General features: G+C 51.1%; 2 protein-coding genes across 2 annotated transcripts; one reads left to right on the top strand and one right to left on the bottom strand.

Moving 5' to 3' along the window:
* The first annotated feature begins 599 nt into the window (after positions 1-599).
* GGN (gametogenetin) lies at positions 600-11331 on the top strand. Its single transcript, XM_048501731.1, has 4 exons — positions 600-629; positions 3324-5554; positions 9923-10125; positions 11173-11331. The coding sequence occupies exons 2-4, from the start codon at positions 3338-3340 to the stop codon at positions 11303-11305; spliced, it is 2553 nt and encodes an 850-aa protein (XP_048357688.1). The 5' UTR covers positions 600-629; positions 3324-3337; the 3' UTR covers positions 11306-11331.
* Positions 11332-13477: 2146 nt separating this feature from the next.
* Positions 13478-26121, bottom strand: PSMD8 (proteasome 26S subunit, non-ATPase 8). The gene is made up of 7 exons (XM_048502132.1): positions 25890-26121; positions 23726-23798; positions 20613-20715; positions 18083-18248; positions 16770-16870; positions 15103-15211; positions 13478-14113 (listed from the first exon to the last, which is right to left on the bottom strand). Exons 1-7 carry the CDS (start codon positions 26064-26066, stop codon positions 13976-13978), a joined length of 867 nt encoding a protein of 288 aa, XP_048358089.1. The 5' UTR covers positions 26067-26121; the 3' UTR covers positions 13478-13975.
* Positions 26122-26479: the final 358 nt, after the last annotated feature.

The following is a 26479-nucleotide window of genomic DNA, read 5'->3' as shown; positions in this document are numbered from 1 at the left end:
ATGTAATTTAATTGGCCTTAATATTAAATTTCCTTCGGGGAGGTTTACAACACACATAAATAAGACATCTAAAATTTTTTAAAACCGTACCAGCAATTCCAACCTTTCAACTAATCCCAGAGGCAAAAAAAACCCACAATCCTATAGGGGTGCAAAACACATCAGGATCCCAATAGGTGGAGAGAAATGGGGTGGGACGAAAGGGGAAGGAGGAAGTGAGGGAGGGGAAATAAAAGGGAGGGGAAGGGAAAAGGAAAGGGGGGAATGAATGACCCGACTTGAAAGTAATAGCATAAGATTGGTTAACATAGGATCGCGCTGCCCATCCCATCAACACACTCTCCTGGACTGAGGATCAAGCCCCACGGAGCCCAGCGGCAGGACCGCAGCTTCCAAAAACCCCAATCCGGGTCTCCCCCACCCCTGGCTGCGCCGGAGTCCTGGCATCGCCCCTCCCTCCTCCCCCACCACGGCGCAGCGCGCCAGGCGAGCGCCAGGATCGCGCCACCAGCCACTCTGAGCCCCTCCCCACAGAGGGACGGGGGCAGGGGGCGAGGAAGCAGGAGGCTGGGCGGGGCGGGGCGACCGTTACAGCCGTTGCGGCCCCGCCCACTTGGCGAAGCCGGGCGGTGAGTGGGGAGGCGGAGCAAGGTTTGGGAGGTGGGCACTAAAAGAGGGGTGGGTGGGGCTTGCTGCGTGGGAGCCTAGCCTGGAGGAGACCGGGGTGCAGGCACGCCCCTTAGTGGGCGGGGTCCAGGGTTTGAATTATTCACTCATTATTACTGATTTGGAGTTTGGATACGAACATCCCCACGCTGCAAATTCTTTAGGTGGTTGTGAGCCCTCACCGCAGAGGCTGGGAGGAAGATTGTAATGGATCCGCTGGTGATTTATCTATCTATCTATCTGTATCTATCTATCTATATATCCATTTCTCCATTCTATCTATCTATCTTATCTATCTTATCTATCTATCCTATCTATCATAATACCATCATCATCATCATCATCATCATCATCATCAAATGTCACAATCAGGAGCAGCAGTGGCTTGGTAGGTACAGGAGGTTAAGAGCTTCCAGCACGTCTCCTCTAATCTGGAGGAACCGGGTTTGGATTATTCCCATCTCTGTCATTTCGAGCTGATAATGGAGGCTTCTCTGGGGATTCAGACGTTCAGCTCATGCGACTCCCACGCCTGTAGCTGGCGTGACCTTGGGCTGCAGTCCCAGCTGCTCACCGAGGAGCCTCTCAGCTCCCACCCAGCACTTCACAGAGGTGTTTGTTGTGAGGGAAGGGTGTTGAGATTGTCAGCCCCTTTGAGTCTCCTGCAGGAGAGAAAGGGGGGATATAAATCTAAACTCCTCCTCCTCCTCCTCCTCCTCCTCCTTCTTCATCATCATCATCTCTCAGTCCCAGGATCCACTGGAAATGGTGCAAAGGGTGTCTTTTTTAAAACTCTAGGAGTAGTGGTACCTATATCTGTCTATGTATATACCTTGTTGTTTCCCCAAAAATAAGACAGGGTCTTGTATTAATTTTTGCTCCAAAAGATGTTACTGAGGCGTACATTCTTTCTCAGGAGGATGTCTTATTTTTACATTACCTCCCCACCACCGCGTGACCAGAATTCAGCTGTGCCGGGAATCTGTAACTAGGGCTCGTTTTTTGATGAGGAGGCTTCATTTCAAGCATCCTCCAAAATCCCAAAAAAAAATCAAGCTTAGGCTCTTTTTTAGAGGTGTAGGTCTTATTTCTGTGTCAAGGGAAACAGAATTGCTTGCATATCCAGGATGGGGAGAGGGCCGTTCTATTTGGGCAGAGGTCTCTATTGTCAGTCAAAGAGGGACACCTGCACCCCCCAGATTGAGAGCCCTCGATTGTCCTTGCCCTCATTGGCTAGCGTCCTCTTCCTTCACTATAACCACGAAGCTTGCCCCACATGGTGAAAGGAAGGACCACGCAGCAGATGTGGTTTCCATCTGCCTATGATGGCTCCTTGGGGCATAATGCCCAATGGGCAAGGTGGGCAGCTGCCCAGGGCGCCACCTTGCTTGTAGATTATTGAGGGCATTAAACGCAGGGCTGTTGCCTCTAGGAGTATTATTTAGATGGTTTTCCCATTTTGCCTCGCAGGGGAGCAATTTTTGAGCTAAAATTAGCACAGGCTAAATTTCCAGCGTATCATCAGGAGACTGTCCTTATAGCTACCCCCAAGTTTGGTGGATGTTTAGGGTTCTAGGAGTCCAAAGTTTTAGGACTCCCAAAAGATGCCTCCCATCCCCCCATTGTTTTACCAATAGGAGCTGATAGGGAGATGGGGGCTTACAGTTTTGAGGGTCCATACATTTGGCCCCCCGAACCAAATTGCACCAAACCTAGGGGGTATCATTAGGACAGTCTCCTGATGAGACCCTGAACGTTTTGAGACTGTGCCTTCAGAAATGTGCCTCCCCAGCATGCACCCCCCATTGACAGCAATGCAGAAAACTCAATGCAGAACAAAGATTCTTGGGCAAATTTCTGGGATGTTGTGCAGGGGGTGCATTTTTGGACGTATCAGCACCAGAATTTCAGAGGTATCATCTGGAGACTGTTCGGTGATGGGACCCCCCAAGAGCTTAGTGCCAGTTTAGTTCCAGGGGGTCCAAAGTTATGGACCCTCAAAAGGGTAGCCCCATCTCCTTAGCAAAGAATGGGCCAGGGATGGGAGCCAAGGGTATTTTGAGAATCGTGGTGGGAGTGGCACTTCATGAGAGGCATCCAACTCATGGTTTTGCCCAGGGTCTCCAGGTGCATTGATTCGTTACTTTGGAGGCACGACGGTAACCAATCTTGTCTTTGCCCCCCGACTGGCTGAACCACAAGCTGCTCACAACATCTCCCCCCTCCTCTGTTTTGTCATCACAGCGACAACCTGAAGAGGTGGCCAAAGTCACCAAGCAATATTCTGCGGCGGAGAGGGGATTGGAACCAGGGTTCCCAAGACTGTAACCATTTCATCGCGCTGCCTGTCTGTCTGCCACCATTTAAAGATTCAAGTGTAGGGAAAAATTGGCTACCTTACTGACAAGGTGTTACCGTTACTCCCCTGAAGTTTGGAGAGAAGCTAGGAGTCTTGAATTCAGTCCCACCTTCAATAACTAGATCCTTCCCTCCCCCTAACATCCGGGATTTCGTCCTTGAAACTGTTCACGTTGCCTCCCCTCCAGTGTGGCTGGCCCTGTTGCGTTCCTGCCATGTCCTGGCCTGCGTGCAGTTCTTCCAACGAATCAGGGCCTTGGGTGATGCACTCTGAGCTCTCTACCTCTTTTTACCTCCAGGGTGACTTAATATAATGGGCAATGTCCAATCGGAGTCAACACAAGAATCCGAGACTACCAAAGATGGGGAGGAGAAAGCCAACCCGGACCGGAGCAAGCCGAAATGGGGACCGAGTGGCACTAAACGAGAGACGGGAAGTCTGTCCCACGGCCCGCAAACCGCTGATCCGAAATATGCCGGCCAAGCGCAGGGCAAAGAGCCCAGAGAAGGAGACAGGCAATCAGGAGGCGCAGAGACGGGGAAGAGCAACTCGAAAAAATCCAAGCTCAGGCTGTCGGTGTGGGCCCAGAATTTGTCCAGCGGCGGGATCAAGGAGGCTAGCCGCGGGGAAAAGGACCCTGTGGCGGAGAGACGCGGGCTGGCGTGTCTGAGCAGAGCTGACCTCCGGAGCGGCCAGAGTACTGGATCCGTTCTCCCAGGAGAACAGAAAGGACCGAAGGCAGTCTTAAAGCCTCCCCAAGGGGGGGCCAGCAACCATGGAGAGCTGGGCACCAGAAAAGAAGCGCCCAAAGGGAAAAGCAAGGCAGAGAATGCCTCCTTAGGTCCACCGCCACAGCCGGAGGGATGGATGGAACTGGGGCCCGTCACACTTGTGGAGGAAGATGCTGCGGAAGCCAAGGCCTGTGGCACCCAGCACATCAAGCTGAGCCCAAAGGAACATGCAGAGCACGAAGGGCGGCCGTCCAACTCTGGGCCTCCGACTCGGAAGCAGCTGGAAAGCGTGACGCCCTGCCCCGCGCCTTTGAGCGAGGACGTGGCGGGAGCCCCCAAATCCCTGAGCAAGAGGAACATAAATAGGCCGGCTCCTTCCTGTGGCGTGGCTCCCCCCGGAGGGAAGAAAGTCCTTCTCTCGTGGGGGTCTGGAGAGAAAGAGCGGGAGAAGGAGCAAGTCGGCCAACAGGACAGCGCCCCCGGGAGCGATGGCGACTCGAAGAGCCCTGCTCTGCTGACCGAACATGCGACAACTTCCAGCGGCCCTGAAGAAATGCCCGCGGCCTCGGGAAGCGATGCAAAAGCTGCGGGAGAGGATGAGGCGGAGGGGGCAGAATCGGTCAGCTCGGAGTCGGTGCAAGAGCTGCTGCACTGGGGCCTCAACTTCCTGTACAAAGTGACCATCCAGCCAGGTCAGTGGCCGCCCAGCATCAAGGCCGTGAAACAAAAAGCGGGCCTCGTCCCTCCGGGCGTGTCCTACGCTGACATCCTCAAGCAGTGCCCGCCAAAGAAGGCGGCCACCCCGGCCATATCCAAGGCCCTGCACCACCTCACCATGGCGATAAAGAAGCTGCCGTCCTTCAAAGGCCTGGAGAGGAACAACCCCGAAGACATCTCTGCGCTCAGGCAGCTGTTTCTGGATCACGTCAAAGAGGTGGGCCTGAAAGAGCCCACCGACCAGGGGCCCAACCAGCAAGTGGTGAGGTTCCTAGAGGAGCTGTCCATCGCCAACCCCAAGAGGCCAGAATGGCAGAGGCCCCGGCCTCCGACTCCATACCCCCAGCACCGCAAGGGACGTAGCAGGAAGTTGCCCGCGTTCGATACGGCTGTGCCTCCGGTGGTCACCTTCTTGGGCAGCGACTCGAAATGCGATTGGCTGGTGCAGGATGAAAGCCAAATCTCACTGGACGACGTTGCCATGGCGGTGGACGAAGCGGGCGCGGCCCCCCCAGAACAGTGCAGCGCAGGCGACCAAGAGCCCGAAGAGGTCGGCTCCCCTCCCTCCATCGCAGCTCTCCTGTCGGAACAGGAACTGCCAGAGGAGGCTGACAGGTGCGGGCAGACATCATGGTGGAGGCTGTCGGGCCCGGAAGGTGGCGCAGAAGAAACTGTTCCACCGCACGACTTGTCTCCGCTGGCTGCCGTTTGGTCTTCCCAAACAGAGGACCCCCCCTCCGTGCTGCTTCTAGCCCCACAACCACATCTGCCCAGCGAGGCACCAGAGCCGCCCAGCCCCGCCGGTTCTGCCCCCTGCGGCCCCGCCAGGCCAACTCCAGAGCAGAAGGTGCCAGCCGCCGTGGAAGCAAGGCCCAAGGTTCGAAAGCAGGCTCCCGCCGCCTCCAAGTCAAAAGAGAAACTCAAATCCGCGGGCCAGCCCAAGGTGAAGGTCGCCAAGGTCAAGGGGCAGAAGCAACGGCCCCGCAGCAGCGGCGTGACCTGCCCGCTGAGGTTGGAGCAGGTTCCTCTCTTCATGCCTTTTGAGAAGGTTGCGAGGCCGTTTTATTTTGGAGAACCGATGGTGAGTCATGATCTAGATTCTTTAAAGCTGGCTTTGTTGTTTTTTTTAAAAAAATTTATTAACAGTTTTTATTACATAAATCACCAAATAAAAAACAAAAAAGTTACATTTCGTACAACAGTTTATCTCTATCTTAATTTACTTTATATAATTATGTTAATCAGATTACTTACTCCAAGAGTATCATATCACTAGTAAAAAAATATATATAAAATCCCACCACAACTGTACATGTATAAACAAAAGGTAGAAAAAAAAGAAGAAAAGAAAAAATAAATTAATAATAGTAAAGACAAAGACAAATTGACTTCCGATTAAGGGTCATATATTTAATAGTCTCAGTATCAATAAAAATTTTCTATTCAATTCGTAAATCCTTAAATTAGTTAATTAGTATTTAACATTGGAGGTAAACCAAAGCTGGCTTTGTTGATTGGCTGCTAGTGAGCTGAGTCCCATTGGCTTAAGCGACTCACGTTGGGAGCAACAGTGGCGCAGTGATTAAGAGCAGGTGTACTCTAATCTGGAGGAACCGGGTTTGATTCCCCGCTCTGCCGCTTGAGTTGTGGAGGCTTATCTGGGGAATTCAGATTAGCCTGTGCGCTCCAGCACATGCCAACTGGGTGACCTTGGGCTAGTCACAGCTTTTCGGCTCTCTCTCAGCCCCACCCACCTCACAGGGTGTTTGTTGTGAGGGGGGAAGGGAAAGGAGTTTGTAAGCCCCTTTGAGTCTCCTTACAGGAGAGAAAGGGGGGATATAAATCCAACTCTTCTTCTTCTTAAGCTTTACTGGCATGATAATCATAGGGTAGGGGTGGCCAACCTATGGTGCTCCAGATGCTCATGGACAACAATTCCCAGCAGCCCCTGCCAGCCTGCCCAATTGGGGCTGATGGGAATTGTAGTCCATGAACATCTGGAGCACCATAGGTTGGCCACCCCTGCCATAGGGAAAAGAAACAGATCGCCATTATTATTGTATCCAAATCAGGGTAGGACTTAAAAGAGCTTTGAGAATTTTGGCTCTCTATTGCCAAAAGGAACGTTTGGTTGTTAATTATGCTAGAACTAAAATAATGCTTTTCAACAACAGGGTTAAAAAGTATACCTGGGTTATTGATGAGCTCTGTATTGACTATAGAGCAGTGATGGCGAACCTTTTTGAGACTGAGTGCCTAAACTGTAACCCAAACCCCACTTATTTATCGCAAAGTGCCAACCGGCAATTTAACCTGAATACTGAGGTTTTAGTTTAGAAAACTAGTTTTAAGAACATAAGAAGAACATAAGAACGAGCCTGCTGGATCAGACCAGAGTCCATCTAGTCCAGCCCTCTGCTACTCGCAGTGGCCCACCAGGTGCCTTTGGGAGCTCACAGGCAGGATGTGAAAGCAATGGCCTTCTGCTGCTGCTTTAGTTTAGTTTAGTGGGTTGGCTCCCTCTTCCTCCGCCCCACCTGCTTGAGCAGGGGCCAGCCTGCTCTCACTCCAGCAAGTCCTGCACACACTGCTCTGTGCCTTTCTAGCATCTCTGCCTCCTCTGCCCCCCCCCCCCAGCCCCCCGGGCAACAGCCACCTGGAGCACAGGCACCAGGCCCGCCAGCTGAGCCCTCCCTGTTCACCGCGGCGGTGTGTGCAAGTTGTGCTCAGTGGCCCAGGCCAGCCTAGATGTGTGTGTGCATGGGAGGGGGGTGATTTTCCACCCCCCACATGATGAACTCTGTGTGCGTGTGCCCACAAAGAGGGCTCCGAGTGCCATAGGTTTGCCATCACTGCTATAGAGGATCTTAGAGGATGTTGTAAATGAAATGTAATTTATTTGCAATGCTTTAAAATGTTTTCATCTGTTGCATGAAATGTTGCGAGCCGCCCCCAGACTGAACACGGTGAGGGGCGCCATATTAAATCTATCAGATGAATTGTTTCAGCTGTTTCGGCGTGATCTTACAATACAGTCGAAGACTAACTGCACATATTCATTCTATAGTTAATTCTGCTGAAAGAAGTACATTGGCCATAAGATTTTACCGTTTAGGTGGCTTTATCCCAGCTGCGCGAGGAGCCGCGTGGCGTAGTGGTTAAGTTCTTGCACTGCCACTCACATGGTCAGGAGTTCGAGTCCCCTGTGGGTCAGATATCCTGGCAGCTGGCTCGCGGTCAACTCAGCGATCCATCCATTTCTTGGTCGGTAAATGAGTACCTAGCCTAGCACATAGCTAGGGGGTAAAGAATAGCCGGGGAAAGCAATGGCAAACTACCCCACAAAAGAGGCTTGCCTATAAAATCGCTGCTCGCAGTGGTGCCCCAGGGTCGGACACGACTGAAGGGGAAACTTTACCTTTACTTTTTCCCAGCTGCAATTAAGCTTTGGCCAGTTGAATCACTAGCCACCATGGTGGCGAACCTTTGGCACTCCAGATGTTATGGACTACAGTTCCCATCAGCCCCTGCCAGCACGGCCAATTGACCATGCTGGCAGGGACTGATGGGAATTGTAGTCCATAACATCTGGAGTGCCAAAGGTTTGCCACCACTGCGGTCGGACTAGCACAACTGACTTACAATGCCCAGCTGGACTCTTATGCAAACTTTGCTCCTTTTGGAGAGAACAGAATCGGGCTTGCTTAGGGGCCTGTTGAATGTTCCAAAATGCACGCCCAGTGCGGTGCTTCGACAGGAGGGTGGGTTATTAAAAGTAGAGATCAGGGCTCGGATAATAATGGTCAATTGCGGGCAGAAAATCAACCTTCAACGCGTTGGCCTTGCACCTTTTTTACTGTCGCCCAAGTCCCCTGCCTTATGGGATTTAAGAGATCCTTAATGACCTCCTTCCCATCGCCAGAGCAGGTGACAACTTATTAGAAATGCACCTGAGGAGAGTTGCAGAATGAGGTGACCCGCCTCTCCACCCCATGCAGAGCATTGAATTGTTGGGAGGGATTGTCCATTTCCCCTTACTTGGAATTCCAGTACTGCAGCGGATAAATTTTTGCAGGCTTTAAGGGTGTTATCTCTGTGTGTGGTCCAGGTTGACCTATGATGGAATATTATCCCAAGATACTTGAACAAGTTAACTTGCTCGATGTCAGCACCTTGGAGAGACCATCTTGAAGGACTAAAAACATTGGGAAAAAAACCACAACTTTAGACTTAATTGGGTTAATGACCAACCTGTCATTTGAACAGTATTCACCACACTTAGCGTGTTTCTGAGACCGGATCTTGTTCTTGATAATAAAACTGCATCATCGGCATTTCCCCTTACTTGGAATTTCAGTACTACTTAACATTTGCTACCTCCCCTAAATTACGGTGGGCCTGTCCCCAGAGCCCTTTTTAACGCTGTTCCGTCAGCTCCGCTTCGAGGTTTGCCTTTGGAGGCCCGGTTTTGTCCTTATAATTCAGTAGCAGCTGAAACGAAATCTCACATTTTATTGCACCGTGCAGATTAGAATACGTTTGATTCTGCTTGGGTGGGTTTTCTGGGCCATGTGGCTGCAGTCTGGTAGGTTTTGCTCCTAACACTTCGCCCGAATCTACTACTGCCGTGGTGGCGAACCTTTGGCACTCCAGATGTTATGGACTACAATTCCCATCAGCCCCTTCCAGCATGGCCAATTGTCCATAACATCTGGAGTGCCAAAGGTTCGCCACCATTGTACTACTGCATAAGTGTCAAACTCGCGGCCCTCCAGATGTTATGGACTACAGTTCCCATCATCCCCTGCCAGCATCATGCTGGCAGGGGATGGTGGGAACTGTAGTCCATAACATCTGGAGGGGCGTGAGTTTGACACCTGTGTACTGCTGGCATCTTCAGCTGCATGTTATAAGGCAAAATGTGCTACTCTCCGTGGCATAGCTTGTGTGGTGGAGCATGTTCGTCCAGTTCTCGAGGGGGGGGGGGTTGGGTTCATTTGCAAGTGTCCGGGAGGAGTTCATTTGCTGTCGCATCTGCAAGTCCAGGGGTCTGCAACCTTTCGGCTCTCCAGATGTTCATGGACGACAATTCTCATCAGCCCCTGCCAGCATGGCCAATTGGCTGGTGGGAATTGTAGTCCATGAACATCTGAAGAGTCGCAGGTTGCAGACGTCCTGTGCAAGTCAATTGACTTCAATCGTTGCTGATCAGTTTTCAGACAGCTGGTGAATTGAGGATCAATCTTTTACTTGAGGATAAGGGTATTATTTCTTACCGAGCAGCCAAATTTTGTTGTGTAGGGTGCGGAGATCTTTGATCGATGTAACAAGAGCGTAATTTTGCCAATCGTTTTGATTACCTTGTAGTTTTCTCTGTTTAAAAATCTGCTGGTCAGATGACCACAAACAAACAGAACTGATTGGCTTTCAAACGAATCAATCTGTCTAGGAGGCGCCCTCGTCACCAGATGCGTCAGAAGCCACCAAACAGGACGCTGCCCACGCCCAGGCCGGTCCTGAACAAGATCGAGAGGTCCTCTGCCCTGCTCAGCGTCGCCAGTGGCCAGCTTTCCAGGTGGCGGACGCGTGCCCCAGGAAGTGCTACTGCAGACACCAAGAGGAGCGGAAGCTGCCCAAAAACGTCGCGGCTTGGTGAGTGGATGGAGGGCGAGCGCAAACCTCGCTTGCTTGGTCACTTGCAACAGAAAGGAGGCATTTGGCTGTTCGTGAGTGCCTCTAAAGAATGCTGGGAATTGAAGTTTGGCCAGGATGCCAAGAATTCCCTTGGATCCCCTGCGCTGCCCCCTTCTCTGAGCGCCGCTGTGGTCGAGTGGCAGTCCCCAGTTCAACCATGGCGGCCCCCTGCGTGATTGTGCCCTGTAGCAAATTCTCAGCCTGGCCCACCTCGCAGGGTTGTTGTGAGACGACGGAGGAGAGAAGGCTGTTCTTAAAAACTGCTTTGAGCCTCAGCTGGGGAGAAAAGCAGGATATAAATGAATGCAAATGCATCATCCCCTTTTGAGTTCCAGGAATGGCCACAAAGATGGTCACTATTAAGCTGGTTTTCAGTTTGCAGGGTAGATATGTCCTCAGAGCTAGTGGGCTTCAAATGCTATTGGGAAGGGGGGTTATCTCCTTCCCTGCTACCATCAACCCTTCTGCAGGTACATTTGGGGTTTACCCAAAATATTCTGAGAGATCCGTCTCATCCAGCACACTCTCTTTTTGAACTTTTGAATGTTATAGATACAGGTCTATCAAAACTAGGACAAAGAGGCTTCGAGACAGCTTCTACTCTAGAGCTGTGGCTATGATGAACTCCGCGGCTTCGTATTGATGTATTTGGGGCTGTGTAGGGATGGGTGGAGGAAAGGGAAAGGAAGGATGGGGTATGAGTCTGGAATTGTGTGCATCGAGGAATGCTGCTGTAAATTTCGTTGTGCGTGCACAGTGACAATAAAATGCTCATGCTTATTTATAGGTGCTTATTCCTTGGTGGGCGGCAAGATCAAATATGTGGTCAAGTTGATCAAGGAATGCAGGGCAAATTTTTAATAAGCCCCGATGCCTATATAACTGGTCACTTGGAGCTGCTCTGTCAAGTCAGCCCAAACTGGGGGCATTTCAACAAAGCGATCAGCAAAGGCACAGTCATCCTATTGCTCAATTCTCTCCCCCCCCCACCCAATCTCTGTTCAGGCTCAACCCTTCCACCAACCACCTGGCCGAACCTCCCTGGGTTGCCACCGCTCTGCTAGCCGTCTCACTGGTTGCCGGGACCAAGTTCTGCCTGGATTCCTACAAACAGCAACACCCCACCCATGAAGACTGAACTCTTCGCCCAAGCAGCCTCCTCAATAAAACCTCGTATGTTAGCTCAGCTTGAGACTTCGTTTGTTGGGTCCTGTGGGAAAAGCTGAAGTCTCACCGTACAGAAAAGCATTTGCCTCTTGGGGGGTTGGAGTGGGGTGGGTGGACAACACCACTGCCTGCCAAGGCCCAGGAGAAGGACTTCGAGGGCAAAAGAGGCCCTGGACAGACAGGAAAAGATTGATAAAGGGATGGGGGAAGGGTGGAGGCCTGATCCTACTCCTCAGTGGTAATGCTCTTCTTGAGCATTACCCAAGATCTTTCTCATCCCACAATTGGGAGCTCGCCAGATGTTTTTTCCCAGGTCCACGCTCGACTAAGCCAGTGGTGGCGAACCTTTGGCACTCCAGATGTTATGGACTACAATTCCCATCAGCCCCTACAATTGGCCATGCTGACAGGGAATGATGGGAATTGTAGCCCATAACATCTGAAGTGCCAAAGGTTCGCCACCACGGGACTAAGCCATCACCCAGGATTCCAGATTACTGAAATCTGGTTCTCAGGTGTGTGCAGCGGTTTTATGTATAGGAGTGTAGAGCCGTCCTTTTGCTTCCAAACACCAACTAGGGGGGATGTTTCAGTACCAGCAAAGAGTCAAGCAGTCCTTTCTTCAGTGGACAGGAAGCTGGGGGGTGCTCAGCCGGGTCACAGGCTCTTGTGGCTCACCTTTGCAAAGAGCTCAGGTGCCTCTGGCTAAATGCACAGCCAGGAACACGAAAAGCTCCCTGCTCGATAAGTCACCTTGACCAGAAAACAGAGAGCCACACGCGGGCAGAACTTTGCCGTGAGGCTCCAGTCTGACTTGACGACTCTTGAGTTAAGCCATAGTTCAATAGCTATAGTGTGAAGTGGGTGTGGTATTCCAGGAGCTAGAGCAGAGAGTCTCAACTTGACACTCACCAGCAGCTTGCCCAGTATCCATTTAGCCTTTTAAGGACGTGGACAGGACTCGATGGGGCTTGTGCCCAGCAGGGCTTCTCATTGGCTGCGCTGCTTAAAAAGCATCCTGTTTCGCAGGTTTTTTGGCCTTAAATGTTGAAGTTACTGTCAGAACATGTGTTTAGATGAGCAAAATCTAAATGACAGCTGGACCCTCCTTCTAGCAGGTGCCGTGTGCAAAACCTGATAAGGTAAGGGCACCTGTTTGGTACCACATTTGTATATAGATAGCACAGAAAACAGAGTGATGTGTGCCTGAAAACACCTGTGGTCTGGCGAAGAACTTTGTCAGTAGATAGCAATAACTGCACTGGTGACTGTGTGTCTATCACTTCTTGTCTACATTGCAAGGTGGTCTACTCCGAGTAAATCCGGTCTACTCCGAGTAAATCAGCTGCTTCAACAGTTACTACAAGAGGTTATCCATCCCCTTATTCCGGGACATACGATGGTTGGCTTCCCCTCTTGCAGAAGCCATTTCGCCTTTGCACCCACCACCCTGTGTCAGAATTGAAAAGGTGTGTGCGGACTCAAAAAGGTGGGGAATCCCGACCTAGAGTAACCACCTTCCGATTCAAGAAAAAAAAAATCCTGGCGCGTAGGAAGATCAAGAATAAAAATATGGCCTATTTGACACAGTGGTGAATGATTTTGTTTCCTTTTGGACAGCAGGCACACTAGCCTAGACTTGGTGGCCAGGAGAGGGAAGCCAATGCAAGACGAAGGCCCGCAAATGTTGTCCGGATTCTTGTCTTTCCCCTCCACTGCAGTCTCTCCGAACTACAAGGCAACAATTGAAACTTGGGCACATGCAGGCCAGCCCTTGCCTCTGTGGTGCAAAGCATCATGCTGAGTTATGGTCAGCGCTCTTGCACTTTAACGGCCATGTGCACGCAACGGAGGGCAGACACGAATGCGAAGGGAAATGCTGCCAGTGGTTTACGTCAAACCATTCTAGCAGCTGCTGTAAATTTTGGGCTTTTTGCACACAAAATCTGGCACTAGTCCACAACCCCAAGAAAAAAGGCTGCTGAGTTCTTCACAGTGGCTGGCAATATAAAACAGGACAGGCCAAAGATGACGTTTCTCTGCGCCCCCTGTCTTCGGCACCTGGTATAGGCCCTGCCAACTTCTCCAGCTCGCCTCTCTTTTAATAGCTTTGGGATTTATTTACAACAGTCTGAACATTACATTCGTAGAAGAAATGGTGTATTTATTTAACTTGTGACTATCTCCGTAATGGAGAATTTGCACCGAAGGATGGCAATTTACCAAACGACAATAATAATAATAATAATAATATAATAAAAAGGCCAAGATCACTGGTCAGGGAGACAAGCGTAACCTTTTGTTGACCAGAAAATGGAGGAATTCCACTTCCAGGCACGATTAGAACCGTCGGGGGTTGTTTCCAAATGACAGGCTGGTACGTGACAATCATAAAAAGGGAATTTCCTGAAGAGGTCCGAGAAGCCCATGACTGGCTTGTCCCCTGATCTGTCTCCTCACGCAGGAGGAAGAAACAACGCCACAGGGTGCTAGCTCTCCACTTTTACTCCAGTGTCCCAAGGAAGGCGGGGGCGGGGGGTGGGAAATCAAATCTTGGCGTATACGGCCCTTTAAATGGGAACCAGAGTAAAAAAAAAAAGAAGGCTAAAATAAGGAGAAGGGCGTATAACCCACAGTCTTGCTAGACAATCATCTCCAGCTGCCGAGCATATTCAATCACTTGTTTGGCGAGCTCCGTCGAGGGAATAGTGGTGTCTTCCGGTTTCTGCTGTTGGCCCATGAAGCAGTAGTGGTTGTGGGAGCTCAGCACCCAGCCGCGCTGGAAGTTTAAAAGACGGGGTGGGGTGAGGGGGATGAAGGGACATAAAGCTTACCACAAACATTTTGCTGCCACGCTCCACTGTTTCACTAAGGCTGAATTGCCGCTGCCACATTTAGCAGGTGGCAACGGCCACATTTCTCCTATCACCCCCATTTTGCAGGTGTGACCCCAGCACTGTGTCAGGATGTGCTTTCTCCTTCCATCAAAGGAACGTCCCTCAGGTGAGGGCATTCACACCTAGTCCTGGAGAAGGAGCTCTCTCTGCTATGTTAATGGACCTTTCTTTCATTTCCTTTGATGCTGGCAACTATAGGCAACTAGGAATGACCCTGACGCCAACTCCGAAGGGGGCAGCAGGTGGCTGGTCCATCGCTGCTCTGGCCTTGAGGATGCTCGCCTCCCCAACGGCTCTTTCTTTCTGCTGTGTCTTTCTCACATTCCAACGGGAAAAGGGAGGGGGGGATTTATGACTGCTGCGTGGGACAACTGCAAGCGTGATCAGAACTGGCTTTTGCAAAGCCAGGGATGTCCTGTTGTTTCCAATAAAGACTTCTGGTCAAGAATCCAGAGTCCTTTGCTGACTTCAGTCATAGAGCCTGACATGAAGCCACACTGGGCCACCTGGTGCTGGAAGGGTTGTCCCCAGAGTGCCGACTGGCTGGCTCATCCAGAGGTTTTTAGAAGGTAAAAGGCAAGCCAGCGTGGAGAAAGCCCTACTCCTTGTGGCCTCTAGCCACATGGCTGTGGCACTTTGGGTTGGGTTTCAGGCATACCTGCAGGGAGGGAATATTATAGGGAAGTCCCCAGGAGAGGGATTTTAGGGGAAGAGAAAACAAATCAAGATACCCTTGCCCTGTGATATTTGCATCGCAAGCTGCCTTGGGCATATTTTTCTTGGAAAGGGGGTACATGACTATTCTAAAATACATAAAATGCTTTTAATAAAGTGAGTGGCAGCAGGCAACAGGACAGGAGAGCAGCCTCACCTTCTTGGCATAGTCTGTCATCTTTTTGGGGTTGAAGAAGAGCATCCGAGTGGCTTCGTTGAACAGGATCTTCTCGTAGGCCTTCTCGATGCAGCTGGCAATTTCATCCCTGGGTGAAGGAGAGAAAAAGCAGAGGCAAGTGGATCACCCAGGACAGGGGCTTGTTTGACAGCCAGGTCGATTCCGCACTTGCGTTATCGACCTACGTTTGAGCTGCGTTCGACCTAAGTGCTCCGCACAACCACTGGGATCGACGTGGTTTTGTACCAGCTTCGCCCCGTGTATCGGTCAAATTTCCGACTCCAGTTGGGACTACTACTTTTTCAGGGAACCACGCTTGAACTCAGCTCGATTCCAGTACAGTGCGGAATCTCTGGTGCCAGGAGTTCCCCATTCAGCCAATCACAGCTGAGTGTTTCGGGCATGCACACAGCTGGCCAATCAAAAAACACCACCTTCGTCCCTCCATTCCTGTGGCAGTTTTTTAAATAATGTGTGTGGGGATAGACCAGGGGTAGGGAACCTTTAACACTCAAAGAGCCTTTTGGACCCGTTTTCCATGGGAAAAGAAAACACTTGGAGCCGCAAATAATTTTTGACATTTAAAATAAAGATAACACTATATATATTGGGGTTTTTTTACCTTTTACTCCACTCATTCTGAGAAGCGCATGGATTGATTGATTGATAGTATATCAATCAATATACTTGCAGGGCGGGCAAGGATGAAGCCGGTGGCTTGGCCTTGCCGGCTGCCGGGAAAGCACCTACCCTGCTCCAACAGGGCGGGCAAGAGGGGAAGCCCGCAGCGCGGCCCATCCGACCGCGAGCAGTTGGTGCACCCGCCCTGCTGCCTGCAGGGCGGGCAAGGATGGGGCCGGCGGTTCAGCTCATGGAGCCACAGTGCAAGGGCAGAAGAGCCGCATGTGGCTCTCGAGCCGCAGGTTCCCTACCCCTGGGATAGACGGAACATGGCCGTAGAACAGTAGCCAATCGGAACGGAGCGGCGAAGAGGCACAGGATGATTCCGCCCTCCGAGCTGGGATCAAGCTGGTTGCAGTGGGGAACAACAATAGCTTCGACCTGGGTCAGTACCCTTCTCAGGGAACTGGGTCAAACCTACTTTACTCATGTGCAGAAACGCCCCCAGTTGGAGGGGGTCAGAACACAACCCTCGAAGCTGTGCTGGAGACTTCCTGCTTCGGACAGAGGCTGACAAGCTAGAGGCTTCCCCACCCCCCCCACCCCCGCCCCAAGCCCCTTCAACCCCACCTACAACAGAAACTGTAGCACCCCAGAGGTTCTCACTCTGTGGGGCTCAGAGAAGCTTGAGGGGCCGGGAACACAAGGGGAATCTGCACTGACGTCTCATTATCTGACCCTCTTGCGTGATTAAACTGGGTCACTCCATGGCACCTCCCGTCTCACGGAAAGAGCAGCTGAGCTGGAATTTCCCCACCTGCAACGGAGGCTGATGAGCAAGGCCAGAGCCACAACTCACACAGAGGCACAACAGGCAGTCTCATGAGGGCAGTTCATTCCATGGTATGGAGGCCAAAGCTCAAGTGCTTCAAAATGTACACTGGCACAGAAAAATGCCAGTCTCTGAAGTGGCCACGACAAAATCCAGCACCTGGTTCGGTGCAAAGAACTCTGAGGAGACTCACCTGACCGTATCCAATAAGATGTCGATGAAGAACGCGTAGCTTTCTGCGGGGATGTTGCCTTTTGCCAGGAAGACCTTGTTGTAACTGCCTTCCATTAGGTACTGGAATGGGGGTAAAGGGAGAAGGGGAAGAGTAAAATTACAGATGTGTGAAAAAGGGCTTCCCTTTTCAGGGAAACGTTGCCTAAAGCCACATAGGAGGGCAGACCCGGCAATGCAAATATGAGACCACCCAAGACCAGGTCTGCTGGTTGTTAAATCTTCAGGCTGACTGGAGATTGGTAAACAAGAGCCCTATTATTATTATCATTTATTGGATGTAATACACCGCCCTATCCCCGAAGGGCTCAGGGCGGTGAACAATATAAATATAATATATAAAAACTTACATACAATTTAAAACAGTTCTAAAACAATGTCCCACGAAACCCATATACAACTCTCCCCAGAAAGGAATAATGGGTCCCGATGGTGTTAGGACCCCTAGAAGCGGAAGAGGGCAATGGAGCTTATGAATCAATGGAGCTGATTTTACTAGTCTTTCAACACCAGTTCAAAACCTAGTCCACACCTCTGAGACCAAAAAGGGTCTCTTCGGGAATGTGACATGTCTGCGCAGTGGCACATGGCATGGATATGCCCATACCTTTTAGTCACCCCCCACCCCACCCTCCAAGACGCAGTCCCAAGGGCTGTCTTTTTGGAAGTAGGGGTCGACCACAGTCACGGGGAGGTCCCTTCTCCCTTTGTCCTGTTAGCCAGTGTTTTCCAACCTTTTCGACGTCACGGTACCCTTGACCTCACTCTTCATATCTCATGGTACCCCTGCCATCCTCCCTCCACCTTCCCCTCCCCCTGCTTGCCACCCCCACCTTCCCCTCCCAGGGTGAAGGGAAGCACAGGGGTGGGTGGGAAGTGACTGCTGACCTTGCGGCAGACCCTGCCCCCCTGGGCCAGCTCCATATCCTTGCTGGTGCCGGCGGTAGACACCACAAAAGTGAGGGGGGCCCGTAGCATTGCTGCAGTACCCCTGGGACATGCTCACCAGGGTACCACGGAATCCTGGTTGAGAATCGCTGTGTTAGACTGATGAACACTTTTTTTATTTTGCCAAGAACATGGGATTCAACTGGGAAAATGCTTTGACTGTGACTTTTGAATCATTAATTGTGTCATACATTAGAGGCACCTAAACGATCGGGGTTTATAAGACAGCAAAAAATGTAGTGAACAATTAAGAATGCCGTTCTGCCCTTGCAAGCCAGAGCCTACAAAGCAACACAGCAGGGAAAACACAATCCAACAAGAGGTTACCTGCTCCAGAGACACTGGGTGCTTGATGTAGACGTTGGTCTGGATATCCTTTGCTGGCAGCCTTTCCAGTTCTGTGTGGAACTCAGCAACCCGGTTCTGGGAGAGCAGGAAGAGAAGGTTCAAGCCCAGCAGCTGGTGCTTATAGGCTGACTCCGGCAGCTCGTCCCTGGAAAAGAAAGAGACAGATGCTGAAGCCATAGAGAACAAGGGTAGCATAGAGGTTAAAAGCAGACTCTGGGAGATCTGTGTCCTCCAGACACCCCCTAGAACAGACCTGGGCATTATATGGCCCGCGGGCCATATCCGGCCCGCTGGATGACCCTGACTGGCCCCCCTGTCGTGCTGGAGAGCGAGGCGTCTTTGAAAGCCCCGCAGAAGCCGGTTGCCTTGGCTGCCGGCTTCTGCGGGGCTTTCAAAAGCACCTCGCCCCCCTGCCTTTTGGACCGGCCCTCCACAATATTTTCTGTTTCTTATGCGGCCCCATGGAAAAAATAATTGCCCACCCCTGCCCTAGAACAAGGGTGTCTGACTCTGGCGCTTCAGATGTTCATGGACTACAATTCCCATCAGCCCCTGCTTGCATGGCCAACAGCAGGGGCTGATGGGAATTGTAGTCCATGAACATCTGAAGTGCCAGAGTTGGCCACCCCTGCCTTGGAAGATTACTGGGTAACCTTGAGCCATCACTCTCAGCTTAACCTGCCCCACTGCGTGTTGGGAGAATAATAATGCAAAAAGAAAATCACCTGAGCTCCCTGGAGAAAGGGAGAGCTGGCATGGGCCACACAGGAGTGACAGGCACACACCTTACCCCAAGATCAGGGAAACCGTGGGGCGAGAGGGCCCATCAGCAATGGGAAGGATAGGGGCAGAAGGAATAGTTCTGAATACTATCTGCCCGCCACACCCAGTGCCCTCTCCTTTGAATACCTCAAAGATCGCTCCATGTGTGCCGGTTTTTGAAGGCCACCACAACAGTGTGGTGTACCGGTTAAGAGCAGTGGACTTTAATCTGGAGAACCAGGTTTAATTCCCCACTCCTCCACTTGAGCGGCAGATTCTAATCTGGTGAATTGGATTTGTTTCCCTGCTCCTCCACAGGAAACCTTTTGGGTGACTTTGGGGCCATTCACAGTTCTCTCAGAACCCTCTCAATCCCGTCTACCTCACAAGATGTCTGTTGTGGGTAAGGGAAGGGAAAGGGATTTGTTTCCTCAAAGATTGAGAAGTGGGGGTACAATACCAGACTCTTCTTAACACAAGCCTCTTCATAGCCCAGTGTCCGGAAAGGAGACAACCCTTCCCACCACAAAGGTCCAGGGAAAATGCCTGGACCACTTCCCAGCACCTTTTGTATGGAATCCCCATCTGGATCCAAGCATGGCACCAGAAATTGGAACGCATGCAATCCAATTTCCTATATAAGATCTTTGGAACCCTGTATTGTGTCCCCTATGGTGTTTTTTGTTTGGAATTCAGGGCAACATTTATTAGAAACAAGGGCATGGGTTGTTACTTTTAAGTTTTGGCTGTGTCTTTGTTTCTGCACTGACCCTAACAGTTTGTCCCAGTTAGAAATGAGAGAGCTTCAGCTTTCGAAATGGTGGCTACATATTGAAAAAAAGATCTTTTCCTTGGGCTTCTCTTGGGAGGCCCTACAAATGCTCACCGCTCCGGAGATTTACCATCGCTTAAAGTCTAGATTATTCGACCAAGAATATCAATTTCTCCTGAGCAAAGCGCAAAGCTCTTGCTCTCCAATATTCTTTGGGATTATCCCTCAGAAATCTAGCCCTGCTATATACCTGGAACATCTTGTTAATTACAATTGCAGTTGGGTCATGACTAGAGCAAGGTGCAACTCTTTTCCGTCAGTACATCTTCAAGGTCGCTTCTCTAATATCCCACAAAATGAGCGTTGCTGTCGATTCTGTCCTAATACAACTGATTCACTTTCTCATATTCTGCTGCACTGTTCAAATTACAACAATATCAGAACTGATTTGAGAACTGTATTACCAACAGGATTTATGCTCCTTTCTGATAAGTTAAAAATGGCTAAGCTTCTAAATAACTCTAATGCTGAAATCTCTGAAGCTGTTGCTACATTTTTACTCTCTGTACTGCAAGTTGTGCAATAATGATCTTTTTATTGTATTTGGAATTCATGACACACTCCGGTTTTATGCCTAATAAAGGTTTTGGATTTGGCCTGGACCACTTGCCCCAGGCAGCCAGGGAAGGCCCGAGCCAGGAGAGACCCTTACAGGGCTCCCTAGTGTCACACCTGTTTTTGCCCTGTCTCAATGAAGGAAGTGAAAGCAAATATTTATGCAATGCTACGGAAGCTGGATTCCCTCCCAAATCCCAGTCATCTCTCTGGATATCATCCATTTCCACAGCAAGCTTAAGAGAAGATCACTGCCATCACCCCACAGCCCTCACCCCCTCCCTGCAAACGGCTCTTTTGGAGATTACAATCCTGACAAGAAACACAAATCCGCTCCCTGCACATGGCAAGAACGCTCACTTGTAATCGAAGTAGTAGCACTTGAGCTGAGCCATGTACCGCTCAAAAGAGGGGATGTCTTTCTTCAGGATGCTCCACTGGGCTCCGATTTCTAGGATGTCTCCTGTGGTTGGAGGAAAGGAGGTCAGCGCTTTAAAAGCAACAATGGGAAATATCACAATATGACAGCAACCAATTGGAAGGTGCAGGCCTCAGCCTTCTAGTTCCGTCAGATCCAGGCATGCAGATTGTCTGCAGAGCCAGACATCGGAGAAAGAAACGGGGTATTCAGCCTGCTGTCAAACTGGCTTGAATCTTAACTCTCCTGCCGGTGGTATCACCCCTCTGTGGCCAAGACGCAAAAGCCAACCAGCTCAACAATAGAGGGGATAAATATACTGATCTGCTTTAACGGGCTCCTCATAAGTGGCAGTAAGACAATCCACCTGAGGAGCCATTAACACTAAAAGTGTGCTAGATACACACTGAGCAGGGGCTCACGCCAAGCCAGATCCTGACACAGCTTCTAGTCCAGCAGCAAAGCAGGCAGCTGTGCAGTCTGTGTGCATCAGCTTGGGAGAATATGGATATAAGTTTAATTAATAATAATAATAATAATAATAATAATCATCATCATCATCATCATCAGCAGCAGCAGCAGCAGCAGCAGCTACAGAACTGGTATCTGTGACCGACCCCTTCACCCGCCTAACTTCGCGCTCTGACTGAGCTGCTCAGATTTCCAGCCTTTCCTCCGTGACGGAGCTGCTTGGGTAGTGGTGGTGTCAGGTAAATAAGACAGGGTCTTATATTAATTTTTGCCCCAAAAGATGCATTAGGGCTTATTTTCAGGGTAGGGCTTATTTTAGGGGAAATACGGTACCTTCACAATTCATTAAGGCGGGCTCTTGGCAGCCCCCTTACTTCCCTGTCACATGGGATGCAAGCTGCATCCTCATTGGCAGGGAGCACCCTGCCGGATCACACCATCCTGATCTGTAACTACCGGTAGGGCTTATTTTTGGAGTAGGGCTTATATTTTAAGCCTCCTCCAAAAATCCTGAAAAATCATGGTAGGGCTTATTTTCAGGGAAACACGGTAATAACTCCGTGTTAATAATAACTCAGTAATAACTCAGTAATAACTCAGCCCTATCCCTCCACAGAAGGTGAAAGCAGCCAGTTGGCAAATTCCCTTTATCAAGGCACCCAAAGAATAGTGAGGCAGGTTCACCAAACTGAAGGAAAATGCATTGAACAGATGAGATGGGATAGGAGAAAACGTATATGGATGGAAAATACGCAGGAGATAATCATATACAACTTGGCCTTACTTTTCAGGCACTGGCCCACAACTTCATTAGTCTTTATAAGTTTCAGTTGCTCAGATGTTCAAGAGGTTATTACTTCAGATAGTACAGTTTGATGTTACTGACGTTACCGGCTACTGGATTATCACAGACCTTGAGTCCTAACAGGCTGGAACCAGTGGTGGGATTAAAATAATTTAACAACCGGTTCAACCAGAACCAGCTGCCACCCCCCCACCTCGGCTCAACCGCCATCGGCGGTGGCCCTGCTGCCTCATCTTCAGAGGATTGAGGGGGGAGGTGGGGCTGTGGCTTACCACTGGCTGCTTCTGCCTCCTCCTCAATCTCCACTGGTGGCGGCCCTGCTGCCTCCAAAGACGAGGCAGCAGGGCCACTGCCAATGGATTTTGAGCCGGGGGCAGCAGCTGCTGGCGGTAAGATGGGGGCCCACCAGCTGCTTCACTCCCCCTCCGGCTGCTGTGGCCTCCTCCGGCTCAAGTGGGTCGCTGGGAGAGAGCCCCCCCAAAGTGGTGGATTAGCTACCAGTTCTACTGAACTGGTGCAAACCGGCAGAATCCCACCACTGGCTGGCACCCTTTCACAGTATACGCACACGAGCTTTGACTTTGTTAGCTACCCAACTCAAACATAAAGCTCCCTCCTGAGGTAAAACTTAAACAAAACCCAAATACACCAGACGGGATCCACTTAATGCTTATAATCCTGCACTAACTGGTTCAGGAATCCTTCTTCTGCTCCAGAAGATCATCCAGCCTCTGTTTTAAAACCTCCAAAGAAGGAGACTCCACCACTCTCCAAGGCAGTGAATTTCACTGTCCAACAGCCCTGACAGTCAGAAAGTTCTTCCTAATTTTTAGGTGGAACCTCTTTTCCCGCACCTTGAATCCATGACTCTGTATCCAAGCCTCTGAGGCAGCAGAAAATATAAGCTTGCTCCCTCTTCGACATGACATTCCTATTCCTATTTATGTCCACTTGAGAAAAGCACTGCTCCTCCATCTCAGCTCCGGGCCCCAAAAGAAAACAACCAGTTCTTCTAGTCTGGGTATTATTTGCTTTCTCAGCTTGTGCTGAAATATACCCTTAGAACAGATATGTTTTAACACAGTGGGCAATAGATGTTCCCTCCCAGGAAACAAAATCCCAAAGCATCCTAAAACTCTTTTTGACAGACTCCTCCCTCTCTGAGTCATTGGGCTGCTACATCAATCAGAGCATAGGTTAGCAAGCTCAATCAGGGTGCTTCCCTGTTTTGAGGAAGTGTATTTGTCACTCTGATATGTAAACATCCTGCCTTCAGACAGACCTGAACTTCCAGGCTCTCTGTTATTCTGACTTCACAGGATCAGAGACTATGCCCAGGCCTATGGGAAGCTTTGAGGTTGGGGGGGGGGGGGCAGTTAGCGTGGTGTAGTGGTTAAGAGCAGGTGGATTCTAATCTGGAGAACAGGGTTTGATTCCCCACTCCTCCACCTGAGTGGCAGAGGCTAACCTGGTGAACCGGATGTGTTGCCAGACTCCTACATTCCTGCTGGTTGCCCTTGGGCTAGTCACAGTTCTTTGGAACTCTCTCAGCCCCGCCTACCTCACAAGGTGTCTGTTGTGGGGGGAGGAAAGGAAAGGAGCTTGTAAGCCACCTTGAGTCTTCTTATAGGAGAGAAAAGTGGGATACAAATCCAAACTCTTCTCCTTTTTCTTAGTCACGCTTCCCACCGATCGTGACCAGAAGCTGCCTTGAACCATGAGCAGAGATGGGGTAGAGATGTTTTAATAAGTACATTTAGCACCAGGCATGATACTCACTTGCCAAAATGAGCTGCTGCTTTGTCAGTTTTGTGCCTGAGGTGGGCAGAAAGTTGAGCTCCAGCAGGGCTAACTGGAACAGAGGAAAAGACAAGCAAGCTGCATTAAGAGGCGTTACACAGGCAAGCTGCATCAGGTCTGCCCTTGCTCAGTTGATGGGCCACCAGGTCCCAAGGGAACAGATGGATCAAGATGGATGCGTCTGATCTCAGACTCCCACAGTATGGCACGTAATATGAGTCTGTCATCAACGATGGGCAGCCGGTGAGTGAAGTCTGGCCGGACAGACCGACCACTTAACCCACCACTTGCCCAGGCCGCTGCAAGTACCTGAAAAAGAACCACTTAACCTCCACATGAGTGGCAGACTCTAATCTGGAGAACGGGGTTTGATTCTCCACTCCTCCACATGAGCAGAGGACTCTTATCTGGTGAACTGGATTTGTTCCCCGCTCCTCCACATGGGGCCTGCTGGTTGACCTTGGGCCAGACACAGTTTTCTCTGAACTCTCTCAGCCTCACCTACTTCACAAGGTGTCTGTTGTGGGGACTGGAAGGGAAGGTGATTGTAACCCACCCCTTACAGAAGTGAGACTACTTTCAGGAGAGAAATGTGAAGTATAAATCCAAACTCCTCCTCCCCCTCTTCGAAGTTCCTGCTTGACACCCCCACATTAGGTTTGAAAGATGCCAGCCCAAATGAACAGGCCACTGTCAAAAGCTACAACAGCTGCATACAAAGTGAGGGGAAATTTAGACAGACCCATGAACCAAAGGCAACTCCTTGTGTACCGTGTTTCCCTGAATATAAGACAGTGTCTTATATTAATTTTTGCTCCCAAAGATGTGCTATGTCTTATTTTCAGGGGATGTCTTATTTTTCTGTGTTCTGTTCGTCGGGCATGCTTCCAAACAAAAACTTTGCTATGTCTTACTTTCGGGGGATGCCTTATATTTCGCACTTTAGCAAAACCTCTACTATGTCTTATTTTTCGGGGATGTCTTATATTAGGGGAAACAGGGTAGTAGAGTTGCCAATTCTGGGTGAGGAAATCCCTGGAGATTTGGAGGTGAAGCCTAGGAGGCGATTTGGAGGGGGACCTCAGTGGTTACAGCACCTCTCAGGCAGAGGTGGGATCCAACCCATTCTCACCACTTCTCTAGAAGCGGTTACTAGTTTTTTCTGAGTGCCGAGAAGGGGTTACTAAAGCAACCTCCCTGCCCAATAGGGACTGGAGGTGCGTGTGTGTGGCGGCGCCACTGTTTGAATCCCACCACCATCGGAACCTGTTATTAAAATTTTTGGATCCCACCACTGCTCATAGGCCATCCTTAAAGCAGGGCATACATGTCAAACTCGCGGCCCTCCAGATGTTATGGACTACAGCTCCCATCATCCCCTGCCAGCATCATGCTGGCAGGGGATGATGGGAACTGTAGTCCATAACATCTGGAGGGCTGCGAGTTTGACACCTGTGCTCCAGCGGAAGTGATCTCCGCCATCCGGCAAGCAGCTGTCATTCCAGGAGCTTCCCAGGCTCCATTTGGAGGTTGGCAATCCAGAGACACCGCTCAGCTGGCAGCTGGGGCTCCGGGGGGGTGGGGGGTGGGGAGGGAGTCATCCTCCAGAACCCAACCAGAAGCAGCTTGACTCAGCAGAGAGGCTCCCAAACCGGTTCCGGTGCCAGCAAGGATGCCAAGGCTGAGTCACCCACTCGGCTTCCGGCAGTCTCCCTGCTGACTTCCAGGACCGCCCCCCCCCCTTCCCCCCTCCAGCTACCTTCACTCTGCGCTGGTCCTTGGCAGGCTCCATTAGGAAAGACAGCCCTTCCAGCAACAGGGGCTCCCATTAGCCCCCGCCAATACCTAACAAACACCCCCCCCCACCCCCGTTCAATTTCACAGGACCCCCCTCCCCACCCGCATTGTCCAGAGTGTCGGTTTTCAGGAACCCCCCCCCCACCAATTATTTCACGTTGGATACTGCCCCCCCCCGCTAGAAATCCCAATTTGGTTGATGCCAACCGCCGCCCCCCGCGTTGTGGACACCATTAGACACCCGCCGCCCCAACTCTCACGCTTGTCAGTTTCAAGGGACCCCGCCAAGAGCGGCTTCATGCGCCCCGCCCCCGCCGGTTTCAAGGCCCCCCCCCCTTGGTCCTACCTTGAGGCGCCCCAGGAGGTCTCCGCACTTGCCCAGGTTGAGGTTCTTGCGGTTCCACTCGGCGCGCAGCTGTTCGTACATGCCGGCCGCTTCCTTCAGCCCCGCGGCGCCCGCCTCCGCCCCGTTCAGCACCGGCCCCCCGGCCCCAGCCATCGTCGCCACCGCCACCGCCGCCATGAATCGGCAACCAGGCGAGCGAGCACGACCGGCCGCGCTTTACGGCTGCCGGCACCGCCTCCCCGCCCGCGCCCCAGTCGCCGTGGCAACCGCCCCTCCCGACAGGCGCGCGCGAGCTTCGGCGGCGAGCCGACCGTTCGCGCATGCGCGAGGCGAAATAACCGTTGGGCGCGCGGAGGGCGTGACGTAATCGGGGGACAAGGTGGGAGGCGGGGGAAGGAAGGAGCTGTGTGAGGAAACGGGGTGACGTCACGAAGGGAGTGACGCCATGAGGCTGCGTGGCTGGCTTCGTTTGATGTATGCAAATTGATAACAACGACAAAACTCCGCTCTCTCCGTGGTCGTCAGCAGCTTTGAAGTCACAGACCTACGGAGAAGGGAAATTACGTCACGCCAGTCACCTGGTATATCCC

Source organism: Sphaerodactylus townsendi, linkage group LG06 (genome assembly GCF_021028975.2).
Source record: "Sphaerodactylus townsendi isolate TG3544 linkage group LG06, MPM_Stown_v2.3, whole genome shotgun sequence".
In the NCBI taxonomy this organism is placed as follows: Eukaryota; Metazoa; Chordata; class Lepidosauria; order Squamata; family Sphaerodactylidae; genus Sphaerodactylus; species Sphaerodactylus townsendi.
Note: the sequence above shows the minus strand (reverse complement) of the source record. Positions and strands in the feature narration are given on the sequence as shown.